We start from the raw sequence: 21,909 nt of genomic DNA, 5'->3' as shown, positions 1-21,909 counted from the left end.
TTAAACTGAAAGATGAAGAAACGTCTTGCCAAAAGACCTGCCACATTAGTGATAAACTAAACTGCTAAGTAATGTACAGAATCAGCAACATTCTGTATGCAATTAAAATTATTGAAATAAAAACTTGGAGCATTTTAAATAAACTATTAGCAAAATATAGCACTGTTGTCAAGTACTGCTACTAGTATTACCATTGGACTACTAGATTTGACTTGTTGTACTGTATTACATTGTAGCTGTACTACTGTATTAATGGAGTACAGTTCTGCAGTGCAGAACAATACTACTACTGTAGTACAGTACTATAGCATTGTCATTTTACTATTGTGCATTACTATAGTGTTTGTATAGTAATATTATTAGTACTTTTTTTGTAAGGGACAGGGCCACTGCTGACTTCTAATGCATAAGTGAAATTAAAATCTGGAAAAAGAAAACTAACAAAAAAGGACTTGTAAGAGTGTAATGCATGTTTAAAGCCTTGTTTATTCCAACTGTAAGCAGAACTATTGAAGATTACACAGTGTGGTGATAAAACAGTTATGCAGTCCAATAAAATGTCATTCCATCATCCCTAAAAGCAGTTTTGTAAGAAATATACAAAAAGGAGCTATGCAAATCAGCTGTCCGTTTTAAATACCCTTTGCCTATAAAGAACACCTCATTATGGCTTTTATATATTGTGTGATAAGACATAAGGGTGTAAGGTAAAAATCAGAGCACTTGTATACAAGGCTGACCAACTCTACAGAAATGCAGATTTAAGGAGAGCTGAACCTGCCATAGAAGAGGATGTTACGGGTTTTGTTGTGCCTAATGAAGAACAGGAATGGGTGGTCAGCATTGAACTGGGCAGGGTTCATCACACAGGTCAGTACAATGAAGGCAACAGTGGCGCCTGCTGCCTCTGTCCCCTCCTCATTCACCTCCACAAAGGACTTGTGCACCACCTTCGACAGCACTAGTTCATTACTGGGAGACATGCCAGAGAAATCAGACTTGCAAACATCAAAGGCATCTACCATGCCCAAGCTGATCAGAACTGAGCTGAGGTCATAGGTCTCCTCCAGCTTGAATTTTGGCAGGGTCACGGTCACCTCAATGTTTTCCATCATTTCTGGCTTAGTCCACTTCATGAGATTTTCAAAGGTGAGCTCCCTTTCAAGCTGCAGAAAGAAACACCACAAACACCTCTTGGTATTTTCACAATATTAAAAGTCACATAGCATTGGTTTTAAATAGAAGCTTGCTGTTGTTCAGGGCAGTACAGCCCCTAATGGTACAAGCCTATCGAAATGACCTGTGCTTTAGCTGCAAGAGTGCTCTCTCCTCAACCTCTCTCCACCTTTCACCAAGCTTACCTCTCACCGTTTATGTTGGTGTCTGAGGAAGAAGCCTTTATCCTTTCGATCTAGGCTTCTTCATACCATGGCCCATCCTCAAGAGGGGCAAGATTGTGTCAATCCTTCAATGCAAAGGGTCTGGATCTTACCTGCTGACAATGAGACCGTTGTCCCACTCCCTGACAGCATTACTCTCTACAACCTACTGATATGCTTGACAATGTATTCTGTACTTTTGTTCTGCATCTGACTGAAAATCTCACTACTGGTAAACAATAACATCCATCTAGCTTAAACATTGTTCTCTCAGCTGCATCTTCTGCTTCAATTTTGCACACAAGGTTTTGTTAAAGTTTTGAGGAAGATGCAATGTATTATTAGATATTAATTGTAAGATCTAGTAGGTTTAACCATTACAGTGCTCCCTTGTTAGAACGCAGTTGCAGGGGACACAAAATATGAGCATTACAACCAGAGAACGTTATAAATGGGGGAGGGGGTGGGGGGGGCGCCGAGGGACACAACACACAACTGACTAAAATACAAAACAAAATAACTCCCTATCTATAATGCACATTTATTGAAGCAAAAATGCAAATTTCCATGAATTAACCATGCATAAAGCACCAAAGGTAACATTCCCACTGGTGGCTCATTTTAATTAGCAGCTTTTAAACTAGAAATAGCCTGGTTAAATGGCAGTCAGAAGTTTAGTTCCAAGCGGCAGACAAGCAAACCAAGTGCGAGAAGGACAGTAGGTCGGGAGAGGGGAAGAGGGAATGGGCTCGCCCCAGGTTCGGATGCCAGAGCGGGGCTGAAGTGAAGTTGAAGCGTCTCGTCTCCTGGAAAAAACTACAGCTCCTCTAGCAGCAAAAAAGTAAATACATTTGGAAAGAACCACATAATAGGTCTAACATTTATTTAGTTATAAAACAAATGCTGAATAAGATGTCTGTTATAAAGTGCCAGAATAATTTTTCTTCAGTTAAGATAATGTATCAAAAGGGAGAGACAGAAACAGAAGTTAGACTGAGAAGTTGATTATAGTTTTAACAACACCAGTACTGATTTACTAGGGATGCACCAAATCCAGGATTCAGTTTCGGATTCAGCCCGAATACCTACTTTTTGAGCAGGGTTCTGATTTGGCCATTAGTAGTTGGTGAACCGAATCTGAATCTATATTTCCGCCCAGACGCACGTACTTGTTGCAAGGCCAGGAACCTGCACATTAAACCTGCATAATGCAGTATTCGTCATGATTGGTGATTTTGCAATGGAAAAAAAACGCTAAAACCAGTCTGGCGTGGATGTATTTTTCAGTGAAAGAGGGAGATTCCAGTAAAGCAACATGTACTTTATGCAGAATTCTCGTGGTGGCAAGGAAGCAAAACAGTATACAACATCACCGTTGTTAAAACACCTGCGTTAGAAACATTCTGTGGAGTATAACATTTGTTCATTCATTCATTCTGTGGAGTATAACATTTGTTCTGCTGGTACTAAAATGAACGATGGTAGAGAGGACAATTTCACTGCTGTGGAAATACCACAGAAATCTCATCAGAAAGAAAACAACGTTATTCACATAACGTTGCCGGAATTTGCAGTGCGAAAACAGCAGTGGACTTCGGACAACCTTCAAGCTCAAAATATCCACACAGCTAGCAGAAAGATGATGGCAGTAGATATGCAGCCTTACTCTGTCGTCGCTACAACTGCTACAACTCCTTGAACCAAGGAACAGAATTCCATCTCATCATTTTTTTAACTGATAAAATTATACCTGATACATATGATAAAGTGATGAAGCCAATCGGAGACTTTGTTGATAAAACGACTGCATTAGCCTTTACGTGTGATACATGGACATCTGAGTATACTACTCAGTCTTACTTCAGTTTAACTTCACACTGATTGATATTAATTACAGTTGCAGAAGTGCAGTTTTACAATGCAAAGCTTTTAGTGGCAAGCACACAGCTAGACACGTAGCAGATTTGTTACTGGACATAATGAAGACATGGGGCATTCCTATAAGTAAATGTCATGTAGTTGTACGTGACAATGCAGCTAACATGCGTAAAGCAATGTCTGATGCTGGACTTTCTACAGTGGGATGCTTTGCACACACACTCCAGCTGTGCATAAATGACAGTCTTTTCACGAGGTGTGGCATTTCTGACATGTCCAGGAAAATTGTGGGTCACTTCAATCGCAAATAGAAGGTTTAATAAGCTACAACTAGAGTTGGGTCTACCAAGTCATCAGTTAATTCAGGATGTAACAAGGTGGAATTCTACCTATTTGACGTTCCAGCGTCTATTGGAACAGAAACGTGCAGTAAATCTCCATGTCTGAGACAGATGACATGCAACATATACACGCACAGTGGGCTCTTATGGAGATCGTTGTGGGACTTCTCAAACCATTTGAAGCGTTAACCAAAGAAATCAGTGTAGCAGATGCATGCATTTCAACTCTCCTCCCAGCAGTGGCAAAGTTGAAACGCTACATTCAAACTGAAGTAGCAGACCATGGAGTTAAGCAAATGAAAGCTTGGATATTGACATTAGTTCAAGACAAATTTGAGGCAGTTGAAGAAAATACTTTGTTAGTTGTTACTACCAGCCATCAATCCCAGATATAAAGTTAACTTTTGTTCAAGCCATGCACAATGATGTCAGGCAAAGTTACTTGTTCAGGAGGCTGTAGCTTGTTGTTCTGCGAGTTCTGCCAAGTCATCAAATGAATCAACAGCTGCAGTTGTGCAACAGGCAGAAGATAACCCGCCAGCTTCTAACAAAAGACACTGTACTGGGATATGGAACACTTGGGATGAATTATTTTGATACAAGGAAAGTACACATACGGCTACAAATGCTGTCGCGATAGAGATGAACACCTTTTATCTTGATCCTCTCATTTCTCAAACAGAGGATCCAGTTCAGTGGTGGAAGACAAACCATTATTGGCAAAAACAGCACAGGTATATCTCTGCCCTCCCTCAACATCTGTCAAAAGTGAGAAACTTTTCAGTACTGCTGGGGACATTTGCTCACACAGTCACTGCAGACTCATCAGCAAATGCCAAACGCCTTATTTTCTTGAAAGCAAATGTATTTCATGGAGTAAGGTTATGCAGTAAAACCTGTAATATAGTAACGACAAACTGTCTTAGACCTTTGTGCTTTGTTGCTATGTCTGTAAAACGCGTTCTTGAGATAATATCGAGTTGTTGAAATACTGAGTTAAACAAAACAAAAAATCGGTGCACAATAGTTTTTTTTTTTTCTAACTTTACAACTTTCAGATGTTCAGAACGACAGCTATGCTTTAGGGAATAACATTTTATGCTATTTTAATGCAAAAACAAGTTGAACCATTTGGGAACTGCAGAGTTTTATTAATTATTTATAAACTACTTTGTAGCTTATTTGATATGTATTACACACAAGATGCATTTAAATCAACGTGGGTTTTATTTTTGCAGGGAGATTCAGGTTACTCACTCACAGGTTAAAACCTCAGATTGAAAAAAAAAACAAGTGGGTTAGTACAAAGATGTTCCTCTCCTTTAAATGTAAAGGTAGAGGTACACTGTTCTGTATTTTGATGTTTCTGTTGTAGAGCTGGCTAGCGGTAAATTGTGTTTCAAATTAAAATGTTATTTTGGTATATATTTCCACTCGGTAATAAAAATACTATTTACTAAAAAGAGAACTATATTGTAGGTTGCGCACGTCTCTTGTACCTCTGCTTTTCATTACATTTTCTTGCTAATATTTTCAAGTTTTGTAGGATTTGTTACGGTATTTGGCCAAATCTTTTGAGATAGATTCGGTATTTCGTCCAGATCCTAAAAAGTTGAATTCGGTGCATCCCTAGCATTTACTATAGAAATATTGCAAGGAGACAAGAGAGATAATGAGAGAATATGAATCAGGAGAAATAGTTTAAAGGTCACCGCAATCCACTGTACCCGGTCGCTTCACCCGAGTAGCAGCTTGGGGATGACACAACTCAGACAGAAAGTAAGGCAGTTAGAAAGGTTGGGTAGAGAGCAAGACTGAGACACAGACTTGAAGGACTGATGTTTTACAAAGCTACCTATTGTTGAAGGACAGATGCTTGTAGACTCCTCCCACTAGAATCTGGGGTAATATCCATATTTAGTGTTATATTTGCTGCTTATATATTTGAATGCATTTATATAGAGAATCATAATAAAGTGTTGTGATGCAGACAAACTTTAATTGTTGTGCTTTCTTCCTTCTTCCTACAACTTCAGCACCTATTCTCACATCATTCAAAAAGGTACAGACATTCTACTTCTGGTACCAACATCTTACAAAAGTAAAAACCAAGAGCTGTAGTGATACTTATTTGGTGTTGACATCTGGAAGTGCTTGTAAAACAGGCATTGTCCCTAATGGTGCCTTTCTTAGGCAACTGCAACAGACCTGCAAAGTGTAATGATTCCTTCATTGGATGTTCTTCTAATTTCAGAAGCTGCCCTTCCTTACCTTCTCCAGTCCAGTGGAATCATCTTCAATTTCTGTAGGTAAGATGATGAGCATGCTCAGCTCATCGCCAACATATGGGAGCTCTATAATCTGACTGTTCACTTCAGGAATGAATGCGAGGTTAAAATTGGCTTTCTGTTGCATCATCTGCACGGGCTTTGTTCCATTCTGTAAATAAACATCAGAAGAAAAAAATTGACGATTTATAGCATCAATAGGCATTGCACTTGCTTTCAAGACACAGGTTTATACTCCATATACCATAATTTCTACTTGGGTAATAGAACATAATTTAGGATTTGGACATGCACACCAGTAATGTAAAATCTTTAACTAAAAACCTGCTAACCTTGCTCAGTCGGAAAGACCTTTCTCTTGTTTCACTCTCGCTGAACTTCTCCCCCCACTTTCCTTTGAAATAGATGGCATTCACCAGGACAAGTCTGGTCAGATCATCAACAGTCCCTTTAGCCAACAAGTTCTGGATTTTGTCTACATGAAAATACATAAAGTCATTGTAAATTAGCATTACGATAAATAGTTTTTGTTCTAGAGATTAAAATAATTGGAATTTCCCTTTTAACAAACAGGTTATTTAATAATCAGTGCTTTGAGACAATCATAGCAGACAAGGTAAGATTTGCTACATTAATTAAATTAGCTTCACCCTGTGTATGGTTCTGCACCCAGGAGTTGATGTTCTGTCTGGCTGCTTCTGGTGCATTTACAAAATCAACGGCTTCCAGCTCAGCCTGGTAGAACTTCTTGGTGTCCTGAATGAATTCCTATAGGAAGTAAAATTAAAACGCTTGTCACCCACCATATTAAATTGTGTTTGTTTAGGCTGAATGGATAATAAAGCCAGCCTACAGATGTTTTGGTGTGTTTGAATGTATTATATGAAAAACTCAGTTGCCTGTGAAACATTACCGAAATATTTAAGTTCACCTCACAAGGATGATTAGTGAAATGCGTCTTTTGCAATTATTACCAGCAATTGCAACACAATGGACACATATTTCCCAGTGGTGCTCCTGGTACTTTATTCCACTCATGCTAACATGGAGCTCGAAGCTACATGATATCAAAGCTTGGGAAGGGAGCCTTTCTATCAATGGGTTTCTGTGACAGAGCTGAGGCCTGCCCCTGTAAATAAGTTTCTGTTTTTTGTAAATAAAATGTATTTAATTTGAAAGTTTTTTCAAATAAAGTGCTACATATGGCAGGGCTGGGAGGTTAGATTTCCCTCCTTTCCTAATTTAAAGGTGGTCAGGTGTTAAGTGACTAATTGGTTATCAATTAACCATGGTCACCTGCTTTTAAAAAGATGCTGGAATGCCAGGCCTTTGTTGTTCTTTTGCAAGACAGGAGGGGAATGGGAAGAATCCTCATTACTGCGTGAGGTGAATGGAAAGAATCTGAGCGAGTGAGTGAGTGAGTCTCTGTCTCATGAGGGTGAGCTGCAGGTTATCACCTTGTGTAGACTGGAATAACTGCACCGTTATTTATTTTGATTGATTTAATTGAGGAGATTTTAATCCCACACAGTTGAATGTGTGCTTGGGAGAAGGTTTCTGGTGCAGGACCTCCATGTACAGCAGGAGTAGTGCATGGCTGACTGCAGGTCAACTTACAATTTATAGTTCTTTTGAAAAGTGTGTTTATGCATTTTGATATACAGATATATGCTTCCATACGAGGGCTATCATTGCTGGTACCCTAATGGTGTCCATCTACCACTGCAACTGCCTGTGCGATTGTAAACAACATCTGGACGCATGAGCGCGTTTCTGCATCAAACCCTCTGTCATCCGTTTCTTAGCGGATACCCACACCATAACAGAACATCCCTATACAGTCATAGAATTGCATTGAAATCAATCATTACACTGTAGTACCACTTCCCTGACCAAGAATATTATTTGATAAGGCAAACCTCTCAATGCAATATTGTAGGACAGTGCGGGCCTTGTAAAGATATTTTAAAAATAGACGTGTGTTTACTGCCTTAGTAAAGTAATAAATATAATAAGTCCTGCCTTACTGATAACTAAAGGCCCAAACGATGAGTCTTACCTTGATAAAGTCAAATGATTTCTCTCCATACAGACGATTAGCCAAACACAATTTATAGGGAGCGCCCTGTTTGTTGATGTCAGAGATCAGCGCTCTGAATCCAGAGTGCACATCATCCTGAGACTTGTTAAAGTGGACGGACTGTTGTACAAAACCAGAGAGAGCAGAGTTATTCAGCTTTCCATTTTTATTACACAGATATACTATGATTTTGTTCCAGTTTCAGTTCCAGTTAGTTCCAGCTAACACAAAATAAATCTTAAGGCTTTGCCCACCTATCCCAAAACCTATCCCAAATGCTTGCTCCAGTAAACAGAAATGTATGCCACCATTGCCAAAGTTCATGTATCTTTGATATACCACCTGTAAAGAGCTAGGCATTTGCATTTGCATTTTCTGTTGCATTCCAGCATCAGCCCCTTCCCCTTTCAGTTTGCTAAAATGAAGCACCTACAGTTTAAACAAGTAACATCATGAATACATGTAATATTACACATGTACTTTCAGACATGACAATGCTTTTACTTCCTATTATCCATATATCCATATATATTTGGGGCCGTTCATTTGTTCATTTATCAAGGAAACCTTGGGCACACATAGGAGGACTCTGGCAAGAATACAAACTTCACCCTTGGGTCTTGGAAGACAGTCATCGTCATGTACACTGGGTGTGCATTTAAATAAATAAATAAATAAATGTATTTGATCAAAAGCAGATTGGATTTTATTATTTTAATACAAATCAACCAATAATACGGTCTAGGAAGGATACATCTAATCATGAGTATGTCATTGTGACAGAAAGACAATGATTCTTGGTGGTAAATCTCCCTCCCGAGGGCACTAAGTAACAGGAACAGAGTACCCTGGACTTCAAATTTGTTTACTGTATTTTCACCATGAGCACTAGAGCATGCATTGTGGACTGGTGTTTGTGTATGTGTTACATGCGGGTGAATTAAAACAGGACTTATTATTTGGGGGCCAACCCACAGATTACAGATAAGCAATACATGCCGCTGCATTTCTTCTCATTAACACTGTTATTATTTACTGTATACAACCATTAAACAACATTGCACCTGGCTTATAATTGTCTGTCTGTTTATTGATCACCTGCACACTGTTAACCACTTTGCCACACATGATATCAGAGGTAGGATTATGGATCGCACAGCATTAGCAGAGCTGCTGGAGGTGCTGTACCACAGATTGGAGACAGTGGAGAGAGAGAGAGAGAGAGAGAGAGAGAGAGAGAGAGGAGAGGTACACAACGCTCATTGAAATGGTAGGTCTGGCAATAACGCCACACCCTACAACAGTACCTGCAATGACGCTGAAGATGGCGACGGAGGATGACACAGAAGCATACCTGGTGGCTTTCGAGTGGCTGGCTACCACCATGTCATGGCCACAGGTGTTCTGGGTAAGCCAGCTGGGTCCCTGCCTGATCGGGGAGGCTCAGGCAGCATACCAGGCGATGACTGACGCTGAAGCCGCCAATTACGGCCTTGTAAAACTAGCAATCCTCCATCGCCTCAACATCATGTCAGAGACGCACAAGGTACGGTTCAGGGAGTACCCGGATACATGCCCCAGGGTGGTTGCTCAGAGGTTGTGTGACCACATGGTACACTAGCTGACCCCCACCAAGAAGACCAATCTACAAATGGGGGAGGTTTGCCATGTGGTCAGTGGCGACACTCAAGTGTGGATATGGTGCCACAACCCAGACACCTTGGAAGAAGCAGTGACAGTAGCCGAGGACTTCGAAGACTCCCTGGTCTCCGCCCAGACCGACATCCTCATGGCTCCAACCAACCGGAGCCACCCACCACCACCACTTCCTCTCTCTCTCCCACCAGCACCGGGGTTGAGACATCCCAGACCGCCGACCCTGATGGATCACCTTGCCCCCCATTCATGGAGACCAAGGTGGGCCCCCAGCTGGGGTAGAGGTGCTGCCCCTGCCCCATTGCCATACCAGCAATGGGACAGATATCTAACCAGTTTCCCTCTGTCTCATCAACTTGTTTTAGGTGCAACCAACTTGGAACCTGGCCAGGTCATGCCCCGCTGCAAATGAGTATGACGTGGTGGTGTGTATTTGGGCACTTAAAATAGGTAAGCAAGGGGAAAATGGTTGGGCCATTTGGGATGAGCCTTGTATTGTTAATGTGGTTTCAGGGAATGCGAATACCAATGCATTTGGGGACACAGGGCATGAGTAGACCTTAATTAGGACAGCTCTCCTAGGTGGTGTGTCATGGAAGCTACAAGGTCAGGTGGCTATCTCCGATGAAATACCCCACCATAAAAGTATATTTATTGGCAGGACAGATAAAACGTCACCTAATGGGGGGGAGGGGAGTAAAGGCTACCACATCCAGTTATTTTGGGCCGAGACTGACCAAAAACTATAAAGAATTGGTGAAATTAATGGCAGTCTCAACTGCACACGTAACCCTGGTGTTGAACCAGGCCTGCACAGGGCGCATGCGCAGAAGACCCAAAGGTAAGGTCTGAGAAGCTGCTGCCATCAGTCCAGAAGTTTCTAGAACTTCACTACTGTGAGTGCCATTTTGAGATAAATAGCCCATTGACTAAATATCTCTGAGAAGGCATGAGCTGGCTCTTCGCCTGATTTACCATAAAGCCCAACTGTTGAAGGTGGCCGATGACAAGTTCTGTGTGGGCATCTGCCTGTGCTAGAGACAGGACATAAATCGAGCCAGTCATCAACATAATTGAGTACTGAAGTCTTGAGTATAAGTAGGGCCATGACAGCTTCCATGCACTTCGAAAAGGCACAGTGAGCTAGAGGTGAAACAGCAAGACCCAGAAAGGCAAACTGCAGGTACTTCCTGTGCACTGATTTTATGGGGATGTAGAAATAAGGTAAACCAGTCACCTGGCCTGACTGATTGCAACAGCTGTTGCATCGTCAACATTTTTAACCTCCTTTGGCTCAGATACAGGTTGGCCTGTCTGAGGTCGAGGATCAGTCTGAGGCCACCATCCCTCTTGGACACCAGGAAGTACCTAGTGTAGAACCATTCCTCAAATTGGGAGAGGTGTACCATACGAATATGTTACTTTTTCTGTTCTACAAGTACTTATCTGAACAGTCTCTCTTAAAAGGAAAAATGACTCAGAGATCTCTGCGTACAGTTCTTTATACCGTCAGGGGTGGGAATGACTGTCACAGAGGCTCCGCTGAGCAGCTTTGTTATATCTTATTCAGGTTTCAGGTCTTAACCCTTTAAGGACCAGAATCGTGTTAACACGATCACATAGAAGTGGGTTTCTAGGACCGCGATCATGTAAACGCGATAAAAAAAAAATAGCACTTTGTTTTGATGACTTGCAGGGCCACCTTATTTTGCAGTACAGTCTTGAAACACATATCAATGGACAGAGGAGGGACTGGCGTTCACTACCCAATTGGGGCATTTAGTATCTACGGGGCGGAGACAGTTTACAGCAGCCCGGCAGAAACAAATCACAGGAACTTGTTTAGCGCAAATACAAAAAAAGGGAAACACTGTATATGACCTAGAATAAATGTTCTAATATAATTACGTCTCATGTGATTTAATATATGTTTTTACAACACTTATAAATACCACAAAACTTGTGGATATAAGCGTATACTATTTCATTAACTAAATGACTGAATAACTTATTTCATTTATAAATATTTATTTGAGAAAATAAAGAGTATTGTCCATTAGTGCTAATAATGACCCTGAGAATAAACATGTATTATGTCATCGCAATAATACATCACACTGTAATTTGCCCAAACAGCAATATTTTTCAGCAAAACTGAAGGAAGTATTGTAAAGTGTTTTTATACATGTATCTAAGCAGAATACATAATAAAAAAATATTTTAAAAAATAGAAAAAAAAAAACAAAACTGAAAAATAGATTTTGTGAATTTTTATAGGATGAGAGTCAACTGCAGCAAAAAAAAAACACCTGGTCCTGGGGGAGCATCCCACTGAAAAATGCTTGGACCTGAAAGGGTTAAAGAGGTTAATACCCATTAGGTAATGGTTACATTTTGTAGAGAACTGGTGCACTGGAGCAAACGTTTAGTATATCTGACCTAAAAAATTAAAATTAACGAAATTAGCAATTGAACCTTAAAGGGATTAACTGCGTTGCCTGGAAAATATGGGAGCCAGGAAACATTGCTATTGACACACAGATATTGGACAGAATTAAATACAATTTGTTCAGTATAAAGTGGTAAACAGGGAACATTAAACAAAACCACAAACACATGTGTTCTTACTATAAATTCCAGAATTAAAGTATTTCATCATGTTTTTTGGGGGAAATTTTTTTATATACTTTTAGAATTATGGGAGCAACGGCAACTGGAATGCCCTGCACACAGCATCTCTTGCCATGAAAAAAATAAATGGATTCTTAGCTTAAACTGGAAACTTTGTCTGGTAACAATGTCATACCTCTTTCTAAAACATTAGCTGGGCATTTCACTTTTCAAAGTAATTAATTTAGATCCTTGGAAAACAGTTTGTTTTATAAAAGCCACACCACTTTGTCAATCTGGAAAATTACACCACAGAAATACAGTATTTTAAAAACAACAGGGTGAAGTTCAATACTTAATGAAATAAAGTTCCACTGGTGACACATGATTTAAAACAAAATATCATCTTATACATTCAGGCACTTTATAAGCCCTGTACACATCGTATACATTCAGGCACTTTATAAGCCCTGTACACATCGTATACATTCAGGTACTTTATAAGCCCTGTACACATCGTATACATTCAGGCACTTTATAAGCCCTGTATACAGTATAATGTAGACCTGCACATGCCATTCCCTAAAGTTGGAACCACACCCAAACAGTGTTAGATTTATGGCAGCATTTTCACAGTACAATGAACTATGACACTAGCAGCTTACTGCTATTATTAAACTTGTACCTGCTGAGCACCACACCTAGCTTTTGCGCGAAGGACAGAAACACTTTCCCTAGAGAAATCTGAGTTGCTCTGAAATTATCTTTAAAACAATCTGAAGCGGGCCATTTCTCCCAATCATTTTATGCTGTCTAGTATTTTAAAGGACAGACCTAAGATAGCAGAGTTTATTTTTTAATGACAGTTTACTTAATTATCTATTAAATTAATAATAATAATAATAATAATAATAATAATAATAATAATAATAATAATAATAATAATAATAATAAAAGCCACTGTACAGTCTAATGAAGGTTATGTTTATTCAATACAGTTAATTCTACTAGGACCCCAGGGGAAAAAAGGCTAATACAGAACACTTTGGACAGAATTAACACCAACTGGCCTGGTCCTTGCACATATCCAAGTTGAGTGTGAGGGGTATGAAAACAACAAAGAGCTGTAATTCTTATAACTCTTGAGCAGCACCCACCTGTGCCATCTCAGCGGCTGTGTTCCCCCGAGCCCCCAGATACACCATGGCCAGAGCGGAGGAGATGCTCAGGGGGGAGTAGAATATGTTCTCTGCTTTTCTGTCATTACTGAGCTTCTTAAAGAGGTCCAGGGCGAAGATGGTGTTTGCTCTGGCCAAACTCTCCATGATCAGCAGCCTAGGGAAAGAAAGTGCAAAAAATGAGCAACAGAGTTGTTACAAGGATGGCTTGCAGTGATATCAGACCAGAAAGCGAATGACAATATTGGGGGCGAAGTGCTGGTGCCTGGATTTATTAAATTAAACAGTTTAACAAAAACAAAACTTTTTAAAACTAAAATGCCATGTTGGCCAAAACAGACAGACAATAAACAAATTCAACTGAGTCCAGGCAAAGTCTGCATGTGAACTACTTGGGCAAGGAAGGTAATTAGCCCTTCCCTGCCAACTTAAACACCTGTGCCCAAATACATATATACCTTTCAAATAATAATCCACAGCACAAAACACAAAATACACAGCGACGGGTGTACCCCAACACACATCTCCCCATTGTGTGCAGCACACATGTCCGCAAAGCCCACCTCCACCTTAAAGATCCAAAAGTCTTGGTCATAGTCCTGGGCGAGGAACGGAGGTATAAATGGGCCCACGGCCTGCAATGCTGTCAGCGGCAATGCCGGCTGAGGCAAGGCTGACTCCTCCAGCCAGGGCAGTGGAAATGCTGCCACTGGCAATGCTGACAGCATGGCGGTAGCTCTGTGGGCTCCACTAGTGATGGTGGCGCTGGCAGGGGTAATGCTGCCCTCAGTGCGGGACACTTTGGCAGTGAAACTACTGCTGGCGGACACAATGGCTTTGCAGGTTCAGCAGCCCTAGGCATTGCAGGACAAGGCAAGAACGTACCCTTGGGAGGCGAAGGCAGGAGCTGACCCTCGGCAGGCAGCTTGCTCTGGTGGTGGAGGCAGGAGCAACAGGGTCTCCCTCTCATGGTGGACGTGGGAACAGCAGGTAGTCACCCTTTAGCGTCGGAGGTGGGAGAAGCATGTAGTCTCCCCCTGGCGGCAAAGGCGGGAGTAACGGGTAGTCTCCCTATATCACTGGGGACTGGTACGGGCTCTCCCTCGTTCGCTGGGGACTGGTGCGGCTCTCCCTTTTTTGGGCACTGGTGTGGACATACCTACTGCCTGTGGATCTGGAGTAGGTGTGGCTCCTCCCGATTGTACTGGAGATGGTGGGGCCCTCCCAGATCTGCAGCCAGGTTGTTGCACACCATGGCTGCAATAGCGAAGATGGACATTGGGTGATGTTGCTGCTCCCATAGCAAACCAACCGCCATCTGGAGGGCCTCCCTGAGGTTGCCCTCAGGTTCCAGCAGCCAGTCCAATTTCTCCATCGAGGGCGTTGGACATTTGTGCTCCTCCCTCGTGGGTGCTGGACACTATGGCTCCTCCTTCGTGGGCTCTGGAGCTCGCACATCCTTCTTTATTTCCTCTGGGCAGGTTGCACTTCCTTCTCCTCCTGAACATGGACCTCCTCCACCAGCTCCCAGGAGAAACCATCGGGCTGCAGGCACTTAAGCCATAAATGGCTGAAATGCTCACACAGCCCACACCAATATTGGACTTCTGGGCAGTCCTTCCACTGGAGGAGGTTCTTCTTCCCGCAGTACTCACAGGGTACACAAGGATAGAGTGTGGTGACATCAGACCAGAAAGAGAATGACAATACTACGGGGGGTGAAGTGCTGGTGCCTGGATTTATTAAATAAAACGGTTGAACAAAAACAAAATCTTTCAAAACTAAACGCCACGTTGGCCAAAACAGACAATAAAGAAACACTTAATAAACAAGTATTGTGCTGTTCCAAATCCAGCACGAGAAGCAATTGCTTATATTTCTTTTTACCTTACAGCCTCACTCTCTCGTTCCACCTCTGAACATCCCACCCCTGAGGGAGCGAGCCGTGCCTCTTATGTGCCAGGACTCGATTGCTTGTTAATCATTCAGTCGAGTCCAGGCACAGTCTGCATGTGAACTGCTTTGGTAGGGAAGATAATTAACCCTTCCCAGCTGACTTTAAACACCCTTGCCCAAACACAAACATACACATTAAATAATAAGACAAATACAAAATAAACAAAATACACACAGGGGCAGGGTTTACCCAGCACAAGAGTATATTGACCAATGCTCCAAAACATACATCTATAAATGTTTGACTTCCACTGCTCCCAGTTTTATTAAAGGGGAAGGGAAACGGTGGGACTTTGTGCATTAATTACTCATCAAGAGCTAAAGATAATATTTCCCACCTAAAACACCCTTGTATTTTCATATAACACAATAAAAGACTTAAAACTATGGCAACAGGCACTTAAATTGTTATGTGAGTTTTCCTGTGACGTCACTGGTTGGAGCGTTCAACCGGCAGCTGTAAACAAAGATGTCAAATCTCACAAGAGCACTGGAACTAAGTAACTTTGAAGAGCTAGTATCTATTGGTAAAATATTTGCAGCAAATCATAGGGCTCCAAATAGGCCCTACTGAAACTGAAAGAGATTCGGAGTCTGACAGAGCAGCACACAATTTCTGTTGCAGCTGCTGTAACTGAACAGTAATGCCGACTCGTGAGGAATCTGTTTGTTGGTTTGAAATTCCTCACATACAGCACAGAATTTCTGAAAATTGTCAGGCCAAGGCCCACCCTGCAAAATTCCAGCTTTAAAATTGTGTGCCTGGACTGAGAGGTCCTAGATACTGCACTGCTACTTTTTACAGACATCCAAGCTGACTCTGTACAACCTATCGTCTGTGTTTATATTGATGCATTTCATAATTCTCATAGGCATAACAATATTATTGCTATAATAATAATAATAATAATAACCACCCTTCATAGGTATTCATTACATATAGATATAAGTAAAATATATATAACAGCTTTAACCCTTAGCGGTCCATTTATTCAGCACTCATCAGGCACGTTGGGTTTGATATATACTGATAAATCCTCTCCTGATCACTCGTTTTATCACCAAACTGCTCAATAATGTGATCCAAGTCATTATTTTATTACTATAACATCTCAAAAAGCTCTGCAAATGTCTGTGATATTCTCTGAGCGCTGGATGCAGAAGCAGCTACCTCCATTGTTATGTCCGTGTTATCTCTAATGCATGGGGCTATGAGAAATGCCCTTTTTATTTATTTATTTATTTGGTTTCATTTGGCTCCCACTGGTCTCACTTGGCCATTGAAAGGTTTCCAGAAAAAAAAAAAAATAAATAAATGACTAGAGACTTGTGCTTCACGTCTTTTTGATGATGTCGGACAGGGTCCGACACTGGACTGGAAAGGGAAAATTGTAATGTCAGACCTGGTCCGACATAGGACCTCAAAGGGTTAATGCTTTAAATTAAACGCAAAGTTGTTAATGCATTTGTTATATTTTTATTTATCATGAAACGACACAGCTAAAGCCACCTCTTGTCCACCTTTGAATATTTGGCTCTATATGAGGAAACCGAAATACTCATACCCCCTAGTGACCACTAGTGCTGTTCAAAGATCTAATAAAAAAAAAAAAAAAAAAAAAAAAAAAAAAAAAATCTGCTTTGTGCACAAACACCTAAACACCTTTTCGTGATCTAGCTGAAAATGAGCCAGCATCCAGTCCTGCTTTATGATCCCATTATTCCAAGCTGCCCCAGGTCACTGATGTCAAGTGCATTTGCTTTACTAAGCACTATGGACATTTGGAAACTGGACAACTCATGTTAAAAGCTACATGTAAATCATATATAAATTACTTTGTTATAATGATATTGTAGAAAATCACAATTACAAAGCTCTAAATCTCATGTTAAAATGTGACATTTTTATAAACAATTTGTATGAGAGAAATCACTTTACAGATTTCTGCCACTGCCTTCTCAGGGGTGCGCAATTTCTGAAAAAAAACTTGTCCAAGGGACAAAATGCTAGAAAAATCTACTTCCTTCATAAAAATCTACTTGCCCCCTCCCCGTCACACAAAAAAGTTGAATATAACTTCTAGGATTTTGGTTTTATTTTAACAGTGAACACAATCAATCAATTAGTGATTAGTAACTTGACGGGTTTACTAAATTCTTCAAGATACACAAAAGGTTCCCTGTGACCCCACCTCACCTCAACACATGTACAACATACTTTAATGAAATGTTCCTTTCAGTGCAGCTTGGAACACATTTGCTAGTAAATTTTAGTAACATACCAAGAGTACAATTATAATAAGTAATATTTAGGAGTTATTCAAATATAAAAATGGCTTCTGCCTGTTTTTTCCTCTCTTTCTCTTTATGCTGAATCCAACTCCTGATGTACAGGTGTTTTAGTATGTTGCACCACAGATACAAAATTATTGCCAAATATTACTGCTGCTTGTGGAACCCTGATTTTTTTTCTTGATTTGTAACTGCTGAATCTCAGATTTTTAAAGGGCTTGTCTATAACCCTGCCAGGTTTCCCTGCACTGTTTTTCCTGTTTTTCTACCAAAATGCGCACAATACTTACAGTAGGCTCCAGACTGCTTTATGTTTTTCAGAAAGGAAACAATGAATGGGAGTGCTTAGCAACAGACCAAATACTTCAAAGGTCAGCTTCTCTTCAATCATTTAGAAGGTGCGAGCCACCATTACACTGTAGATAATCACATTCAGCACAGTCCTCTGCTTTATGATTCCATGGATTAGCAAACCTCATTAGGTGCATCTCCTAAGGCTTGGCAGCTTTGTCCAGGTTTAATGACTTGATTATAAGTCATATGCTTAATTATATGCTTATTAAATGTTTTTCCTTTATGCAAGTCAAGGTTGTTACAATAGTAGAAAATCTAGTGGAGGCTTTGAGTAAATTGTTGATGCTCATAATGCATCCGAGTAGAAAAATGCAACATGTCTAAGACTTTTGCACAGCAGGGTATGTTAGCATACATGTTTTTTTTGCCAATAATGTAAAAATGTCTGCTCAAAGAACCAACTTCAACGTTTCCATATGTTTAACATTGTTTGTCAAGGGAAAGTGTGTTTAAAAACAAACATTGGAGGTATTTACAGGCTTTTGATGTCATGGTAACCACACATGTATTTCTCTTTGAATGTAATGTCCTTGTGATGTCATTCACTACATTGCTAATGTAACAATCTACTGTTCCTTTTTATTTAAACTTTCAGGCATCATGGTATCTAGTCTATTGTCCTTTTTTTTCTTGTTCTATACTGTACAGTATCTTTCTTTTTCTAAAACCACAAACTTCAGGTCATCCATGGTGTGTCTGTTCTTTGTAAAGTGCTGAACTATTGGTTCATTTACTTCTTTATTTCTTATATTTGATAGGTGGTTCTGTATTCTTTTATATAGTGATGTACCTGTCTCTCCTGCATATACAATTTTATTAGATTGTATGCAAAATTTACAATAAACAAGGTTGCTATCCTTGCATGATGGATTTTTTAAGACTGAATTTTTTTCTTTATTTGCAATTTCACTTATCTTTACCAATATATTTGCACACTTTACATGTGCTTTTACAGGTTTCAAAGTCCCTTAATGTTTCGGGTGAGACATTGTAAGTGACTGAAACTGATGCATAGTTCACACACCCTAGTCTCGTATCTTGTAAAGCGCTTTGTGATGGTGGTCCACTATGAAAGGTGCTATATAAAAAAAAGGTTATTATTATTATTATTATTATTATTATTATATCCATTATCCCTATACGTTTGTGCGGACTAAAATGTCAGCCAAATTTCCAACTGAATTTGTCAACTTTTCTAAATTATTTTTCAATAATTCTCTTTATAGCCTCTTAAGATTTATTTTTAAATTATTTTCTCTATTTTGTTTAGCAATTTTCATCGGAACAGATTATTTTTATCCTTATACACAATCCTTTGGGAATTGCTCTTTCAGTAGATAGGATGTGCAGGTGACATATGTAGGTACTGATGCATATCAGTAGCTTTCGAGTAAAGATCTGTTTTAATAGATCATTGATCAAGTTTTAACCAAGCTGTCTAACAATTCATTTTCAGATTTTGTCCACCTTAAATCCAGCGAAATGTTAGGGTGGATATCATTTGCTAAATTTGTGAAACTGTACAAGAGATTCTTCTCCATGTGTCCATATTCCAAATATGTCCTCCACATATATTATGTATTCTAATGGGTTCTTGTCAAGTTTACTCAATAACATTACCTCCCATTTGCACACACACACACACATATTGTGCTGTTTTATTTTATTAGCAAGACAAAAAAAAAGTTTACAGCTTTACCACTCATGCTAGGAATGGATGTGTCACACATTTAGCAGAAGTTGCACACCTAAATTATCAAAAGAATAATGCAAACGAAAACAGCTCCACACTAACTTCCAATCCAAAGAGAAAACTAAATATTTTCGATACCGTACATGAAATAACCATAAGCTTTTAATAATAAAATATTAAATCACCCCACTTCAACTGTACTTCACTTGAAATCAAGCCGTGTCTTAACACATAACACTGACATAAACGCAAGTTACCCGCTTACAGTAGTTCGCAATAATTCATTGTGTTGGGTACTATCGCATTATATAGTTATTCACCGAGCATAACATCTAAATATTCATTGACAAGAGCGTATCCAACACCAACCTTCATCTAGGTTTTAATACTTACTGCAGTTTGGTTTTATAAAGCGCAGGTGGCAATTGTATTTCAATCCGAGGTATGACAGACACAAACTCTTTTTTTGGAGTGGAACAGCTTGCATAATTTTATTTCCTACCCGTATCCTGAAAAGACAAGTCCCAATGTAGCAGGGGCGTGACGAGGGTGTAGTTTCCACTGAGAGACTAGTGATTGGATACAACCTGAGTGGCGACATCTGCAAGGATTGGGCGCGGTTTTGAAGCCGGGGGGGAGAGGAGGCGAGAGAGTAGACAGAGAGCATTAATAAAACAGGCAACTTGCAGTGGTTTTCAATCTGGGGTACACGAGAAACATCCTATAATGGCATTGGCGGACAGCGCATTTTTGTATTTTGTGACTTAGACATCAACAATATTGAATTTCCTTTAAAATAAAACCACAGCCGTACTGGTGTACGTTTCCTTTCTGTTGGAAGATGTTAACTAAGAATATAGCTGGCTGCTGACCGTGAGTGAGCGTTGAGCGCACCTACACAGTGGCATACATATTTAAATAGTAAGGCCGTGGTGACTGCAGTCTATTGGCTTAAAAAAGTCATTTACTAGATAAGTTAACTCTGAAGGTTAAATGTCCTGTGTTAGTAGTTTAATCAGTTCAGTGTTTTATCTACCTTTATGTTTTTAAATAACCGTATTGTTGAGTTGAGCAGGGCCGCTCCAAATCACTCCTTTGTTCTGCGATGAAGCTGGAGCTACACGATTGTTATCTTTAAATTAGATTTTAATAAAATAAACAATGAACTGGTTTTTGCAAACGGTTTTTCATTTAACTTAAAGATATCTAAAATTGAAACTCAAAAGAAACGTTTAAAAAGGCTTTTTAACGCACCAGAATTAGCTTCTTGTTTGGCAGGCTGCCATCTTTTTTTAAGCGCCTGTCAGTCCTAAGCTTTCATAATAAAGATCGCCCATTTACTTTTTATTAAATCAGTTACACGTTTAAAAAAAAAAAAAAAAACATAAAAAACTTTACTTCTAAGTGATTGGCAGTTTAAAATGGGAGGATCTAAGTTTTATGCAAAGAAGCAGTCCCCCTAAAAACCGGGCACCTCCCTGTCTGACATGTGGGGTGTTGTCATTGTGTAGGCGTGGCACTGATGCAGCCGCAGGTGAGCCCTGTGATTTCTGCACCTAGTAAAGATGTAAATGAGGCATTTTTAAAGCGTTGTGATTTGTCAACCTAGCAAAGACTGAATACAAACCGCCAGTGAAAACATCCGCGCTTAATCCAACCCCTCTATCTCCAAGGCCACAAAAGGTTGGTTAACAATTCAAAAACGTATGTTTACATGACACCTAGACCTACCAATCGTGAAATTTGTGTTTGTAGGTCGTTATGGTTCAATAAAAAAATAAAAAAAAAAGTTTATTCTGCACGTCTGTATTTGTTTAAAGAAATGCATGACTTTTTTACAATTGCTTTTATTTAGTTTAGACCGTTATTTTTTTCAGAAGCATAGCCTGTTTTGTACTCATTTCGGCATACTTATTGGAATAATTTTACATAGCATTTTTAGTTGGTGCATTTGCACCATTGTTAACTAATAACATTTTATTTTTGTAGCGCCCTGACCATGGATCATAAGTTATAATATAGTTGACTACGTCACCCTTACTAGATGTTATAATTATGGAAGGGAAATTGAGTATTTAAACACAAGTAAATCTTAACACCCCCCCCCCCCCCCCCCCCCCCCCGCGCATTGATTCTCTTTAATTAAATGAAAGACACAGACATATATGCAATTCAAAGATGCCAAGGTTGTTTATTAAAATACA

General features: G+C 39.8%; 1 protein-coding gene across 1 annotated transcript; it reads right to left on the bottom strand.

Moving 5' to 3' along the window:
- Positions 1-466: 466 nt before the first annotated feature.
- On the bottom strand, positions 467-20,206 carry LOC121313102 (leukocyte elastase inhibitor-like). Its single transcript, XM_041245271.1, has 7 exons — positions 20,099-20,206; positions 13,390-13,567; positions 7,946-8,086; positions 6,537-6,654; positions 6,219-6,361; positions 5,870-6,037; positions 467-1,166 (listed from the first exon to the last, which is right to left on the bottom strand). Exons 2-7 carry the CDS (start codon positions 13,555-13,557, stop codon positions 762-764), a joined length of 1,143 nt encoding a protein of 380 aa, XP_041101205.1. The 5' UTR covers positions 13,558-13,567; positions 20,099-20,206; the 3' UTR covers positions 467-761.
- Positions 20,207-21,909: the final 1,703 nt, after the last annotated feature.

Source organism: Polyodon spathula, chromosome 3, assembly GCF_017654505.1.
Source record: "Polyodon spathula isolate WHYD16114869_AA chromosome 3, ASM1765450v1, whole genome shotgun sequence".
NCBI classification, from domain to species: Eukaryota; Metazoa; Chordata; class Actinopteri; order Acipenseriformes; family Polyodontidae; genus Polyodon; species Polyodon spathula.
This window is presented reverse-complemented; position numbering and strand designations above follow the sequence as displayed.